The 5728-nt window shown below is 36.8% G+C and overlaps 1 protein-coding gene across 1 annotated transcript in view; it reads right to left on the reverse strand.

Annotated features, from left to right (window-relative positions):
- Positions 1–1100: 1100 nt before the first annotated feature.
- The window catches only part of KY (kyphoscoliosis peptidase), a 19601-nt gene continuing 14973 nt past the window's right edge, over positions 1101–5728 (reverse strand). Inside the window, exons 5-7 of the mRNA XM_087725567.1 lie at positions 3891–4076; positions 3592–3782; positions 1101–2547 (exon numbers count right to left, since the gene is read on the reverse strand). Coding sequence (XP_087581693.1) covers positions 1643–2547; positions 3592–3782; positions 3891–4076 — 1282 coding nt within the window. The 3' untranslated portion in view covers positions 1101–1642. The remainder of the gene's footprint in view (positions 2548–3591; positions 3783–3890; positions 4077–5728) is intronic.

A 5728-nucleotide genomic window follows, 5' to 3' on the forward strand; every position in this document is an offset into this window, starting at 1 on the left:
ACAAATGGGTCTACTGGCTTTCATCACTTGAAATATGTCTGTTTAAATACTTTAATGTATGTTAATGATACCTAAGTAACAAAGCAAGAAAATTGTTTATTTGACAAGAGGTTTTTGTGTGAATCTACAGTTCTGCACAACTGTAATAAAACAGTAGTAAGACAAGCAGCATTTGTAAAATGAATTGCTAATATTTTCTGGGTGAGACAAGGAACTTACACAGTTCTCTATGTATGAAACAATCAAAAATTTATTAATGATACAAAATTTCAACATCTCCAGGATCATTTTAAATAAGCTTCTGCACCATAGACAAACTTTAAAAAAAATAATCTGCAAAATGTGGTCAGTTTGAAAGTACAAGAGATTGAATAATAGGTAACTTTTGTTGAATTTTTTTTTAATTCAGCAAAACCATAGATTGAAAAAGGATTTCTATATAAAGAGAGCACCAGTTTCAATAATAACTTATTGTATTTCATTATGTAGTAATCTAGTTCAGAGTTCCCCAGCATTTCCGGCTTTGCAGACTGGAGAGGATGAGAGGGGATGGTTCGTATGAGTGGCTGGGGAACTAAAAAAAAAATAATGAATTGCCTTTAGGAGGCTTACAGAGTGTTCCTGGGGGATCCCCCCAAAACGAGCAAAAAATGGCCAGTTTTTCCCAAAAACGGGCCCGTTTTTTGTCAAAAAAATTACATGCATAGCCTTTAGGAGGTTTATAGAGTATTCCTGGAGGCTGGCTGAGGGGGGGGGGGGGGGAAGAAACCTGAGCAAAAAATAGCCCGTTTTTCACTCATTACTGCCTTCCCCAGCCTCCAGGAGCGAGCTCTCTGAAAGGTTCTGCACAGCCATTTTGATGAAGGGGGCAGGGTTTAGGGAGGCAAAAAAATGCTGTATTCAGTGTATAAGACACACCCAGATTTTCAGCCTCTTTTTTGAGGGAAAAAGGTGCATCTTACACTCCGAAAAATACGGTATTTCGTGAAGAAGCATTTCCCAAAGTAAATAAGTTTTTATATAAATTATATAGAAATAACTGATTCTTATTAAAAACATTCACTATATACTCTAGCCCAGTGAATAAAAATGAGCTTTTCAGTATTTCTATTTGTAAGACAATGAAGTGCACAGAAGAAAGCTTACATTATACTCTTGTAAAAGCATGTTTCTTCATGTTTCTTCCAATTCTGTAGCCACTTTTGTATTGACAGTCAAAAATGTGGGTCTTTTTCTCTTTTTGGCCCAACATAAATTCTACAGTCTTCTTTTGTTATATGTGATAATGTTGAATATATCCTTTCCGAATCAGTGGTCTCATCTCAAAATTATGGCAAGATGGGTGAGAAGATATAATTGCTTTTTTATATGCTAGCTACCTAAATAATTTTGTAATGTTGAAATTATTTATGAAAAAGTTTTGCTTGGTTTTTAAGTTACATTTTGTATAAACCTCATGCATCATATAACATCAGTGAAAAGTCTCAAAGGATGGGGGTTGATCAAGTTAAATTAATTTGCTGCTGCTTCAGTAGCATGAGTTTGTCACCCAACAGCATGAAATAAATTTTTCAGAGTGAAATGGATTATAGTTAGATCATATATTGTGCATATGGGCAGATGGAAAAGTTCAAGTGGCCTATTACTGTGATTCTACTTCATATTTCAAAACAGGTATGTACAATTCGTAGTTTGCATTCTTTACCACATTCACATATATCTCTCTGCAGCCAGAAGTACTGCAGGATCCCTCCCAGTAGCCATCCTCACTAAGAGACAAGGGGCAACGTTTTTTACATTGAACAAATGCTTCGGCAATGCTGTGAAGTTTAAGTTTGAACTGAATGTTGCAATTGGCTGGTAGAAATGCAGCCAAAGGTTCCACTAATTCATAGCCTTCTGCCCACGTACTATATTTCAGGGGGAACATTGGCCATTTGACATCAGTGTTTGGACAACAGATGAGGTAATTAAAGATATAGCCATAATTACCACGATCTGACTTTTTCTTAGCAAAAATTCGGAAAGCAAAATTCCCAGCATGTGGAAGATGGATCTTAAAGTTTATTTGGTTTCCTTGTTGTTGTTGTAAGATATGTCGGTTTCTTTCATCTTCACTGAGGCTTACATCGTCTGACTCCAATGAGGCTAAAATTTTCAAGTCTTTATTGAGGATGAAGCTGAGGTTGCAGCAGCCATCATTAGTATGAATAACTGGACCTTTCTGGGAAGGTTTGATGATTCCTTGTTTCTCTGTGAACCAGTTGGGCCCAACTGGTTGATGGAGTTCCTTTGGGAAACAAACATTCCTGTCTATAGAACTGCACTCAATCTTGTATTCTAGGATGTGCTTGTAAACATCTTCAGGGCCTTTAGGCAGTTTGGCAAAGATTTTGAGTTTATGACTCCCCTTCTCCTGTGGGTACAGTTCCAGTTTCATCCCATTGTTCTTCAAAGTCATCAGGCTGTATTCTTTTGCCCCTTTCAGTTTAGACATGAACAGCACTGGAGAACGGCTTTCCACTTCTATTGTGACTTTTCCATTTACTGTAACATGCAAATAAAGAAAGCTAGTTAGAATATGTCTTATTATTGAGAAACACAAATCAATCAAAAAGCTTGTAGAAAGTGACCTGAACTCAGCTTTGCTGTCAGTCACTTTGGTAATGAAAAGGAGTACATTGTAGTTGAATATTGTGGTTAGAAATTGTTTAAAACCTCTGTCATATCCAAATTCAGAATAAAACAGCAACAGGATTGCAGGTAGGGAGATTTCAGTTTGGGGACTTGTTTGTTTTTATTCTATTGCTAGCGTAATAGAATTGCTCATTATTCTGAGGTAACATAAAAGCATATGTGGTTTTTATTACTTATAGTTCTGTCTGCTCTTTCACTGTTGGATTTCAAAGAGTTAAAGAGTTCTAAAGCTGGAATTCTAAAATGAAAATGTTTGTTTAGTTCAGGCATGTCAAACATGCAGCCTGTGGGCTGGATCTGGCCTGTGCAAGCCATGGCCACCCTGGCCCCACAAGGGCAACCCCCCCCAAATACGTCACAATACGTCACAATATGGTCTGTAATATGATCAGGCCACCCTGGCCCCGCAAGAGCAACCCACCCCCAAATACGTCACAATATGGTCTGTAATATGATCAGGTTTGACACCCCTGGACTAGTTAAACTGCTAATTGACACCGAAGGGACAGCTGAAAACATCAGAAAACCTATGAACTAATGTTTATTTATGTTTATTTATATATCAGGCTTATTAACCTGCACCTATAAGTCATTTGTATTCTTAACCTTTCTTTTTTTGTGTTTTTTTTTTGAAATTGAAATATACAAAAAATTCTAGGGACCCCTTCAGACTAATTATGTAGTGGCATTTTGAATTTGGCATAAATTATACTTGGCATAAGTGCAAAAGTGAATACAACTGTAAAAATTTGAGATCCACACGTTAGTTCTACCAAGCTAATCTTTTAAAATTAATTAAAATTGCCCTAAGTTTTAAATTAAGTTTTCCTTCCAAAAGCTAGAAAAGTATCTAATAATAATACTAGCATGGGGCAAGAAACTGTATGACTGTACCTGTCTGAATAATAGGTGTTTCTGGATGGGCCACCAGCATTCCCATCATGTAAAAGTCACTGGAGTACCGCAGGTTATTTTCATACTGTTTTAATGCCATGGTTGGTTTGAGTAGCTGCCAGTTGTTGTTTTCTGGGAAATGATTATTAATAAAGAGTGCAGGGTGGGTGAGGAAATAAAATTCATTGTAACTAGAATAAAAAGAGAGGGGTCATAACGTTATTGGTAATGTATGCAATTACTCTATGCCCTCACCCCGTCCTCACCCCCAGCACCATATCAGAACTAGAGACACGCACCTGAAGCTAAACCTGCAACATTTATCAACTGCGCCGCTCCCCCAAGTGCTGTCCACCAAATGCCACTGTCCATCAAGGTAAACTGCATTCCAGGCATGGTCGGACTCTCCTTTAAAAGTCTGTCCTATTTTGTAGCCGTACCCTTTAGAATAACCTGATAAGTTCATGCAGTGCACCCCTGCAATTCTGAGGGAAGATAAGAATGAGTCCTCGGGAACTAAAGATGTGCATCTTGAAAAAATAACATTCTTTTACAATCATTGTTAATTTGCATGCAGTATTCCAAGAAGATGGCTCCTTTCTTGCATTATTGTTGGTACAATAATGCATTATGTTATTGTGGTAGATAGATTGTTGCTACAGGGAGATACGTTTACTGTTTCAAGAAGTTTGGCACTATTTTGTGATGCATCATTCAATTGCTCCTAAACGTTTGCATATGAAAATTAATGGTTGACATCAAGTTGTGTTTGTTTCTTTTTGGTTTTGTTTTTAAGGGGGAAGAAAGTATTCCATGAATCTGTTAAAGCTCTAGTGGAAAATGATCTAGTTACTTTACATATTGAACACCTAATATCTTATAAACCTTTTCCATTGTAACAATTTTCTACATAGTAAAAGAATTCAAGTGCAGCATGCAAAGATGCACTTCACATTTTTAAATAAATACAATATATTCATTTTGATATGCCATATCCCGGTTAGTTATTTATAATTAACTAACTAATTATAATGTGCTTTCCCTGGAGCTATCTTTGCAAGTATTATGGATGCTACAGCTGAAGCAGAATATGGCTGCTATGTTTCTGATGTATCTGATCTAGCCATTCAAAGCTGGTCCCTGTTAGAGTCTGCAGAGAAAGAATGATTTGAAGAAAGCCAAAGATGTATAGACTCACAAAAAAACCAAAAACAAAAACCAAATCTAAATCAAAGGGCGAACAAAAATCTCCAACAATCCTATACTGTATTGGGTTGTTCTGTGTCCAGGAAATATTGACTGATTAATGGAGGAGCAAGATGGAAAGTCAAAGAATGACACAGTCTGGAAGGACCCAATGTGTAGAATTGACCTAACCTAATTTTTTGTCTTTTTTCTGTTAAATATTCATCAGTAAGAAACCAGTGTCTAGCAAAGGGATGGGAATAATTCCCTCAGCTCTTAACAAAGCCAGTAGCTTGAGCAGTGTGATGGTAGATGAAATTAAATTTGCAGCAACATAGATTGAAAAAAAAAAACAATTGGAAATGATTGCGGACAGATACAATCACTGCAGACAGTTCAGTAAAAGGATCTGCTCAATGCACGGAGATGATTAAAAGCAAATAAGAAGTTAGCCTGTGTTTCAAAGGGGAATCGAAAATAACCTGGAAAATGCTACAAATTACAATGATATTACATGAATGGCATGACCTTCCCTTCAATGCTGTAGACAGTTTTGGTTACATCAGCTGAATAAAAGAAATTGAGAACAACCAAAAAAGGAGAAAACAAAACTACAAAGGCCCGTGGAAAGTGCAAGAGGGATAAAGAGATTTCAGTAAGGCAAGGGGATAAATGAGACAATTGGCAGTGATAAACCATGTAGTTGGAGACAAGATATGTGTGTATAATCAATGAAAGAAGCAAATGGTCACTTGGTTGGTTGGGTGGATGGCTGGTTCTTTCCTAAAATATCTTCTTTTGGGTCACTCCTAGAGTCATAACTGATTTAGGATTAAACTGCTGAGATACAAACATTTTCGCCCATTTCCACTTTCCTTTGCCAAGCTGGTAGTTTGTTTGGCAGTTAGAATTGCCCTTAGTCAATTAACTTTGCTGTAGCAAATTGTAGAAT

The sequence above is a fragment of the Thamnophis sirtalis genome, unplaced genomic scaffold (assembly GCF_051295495.1).
Source record: "Thamnophis sirtalis isolate CommonGarterSnake01/CBP01778 unplaced genomic scaffold, rThaSir2_p1.2 scaffold_11, whole genome shotgun sequence".
In the NCBI taxonomy this organism is placed as follows: Eukaryota; Metazoa; Chordata; class Lepidosauria; order Squamata; family Natricidae; genus Thamnophis; species Thamnophis sirtalis.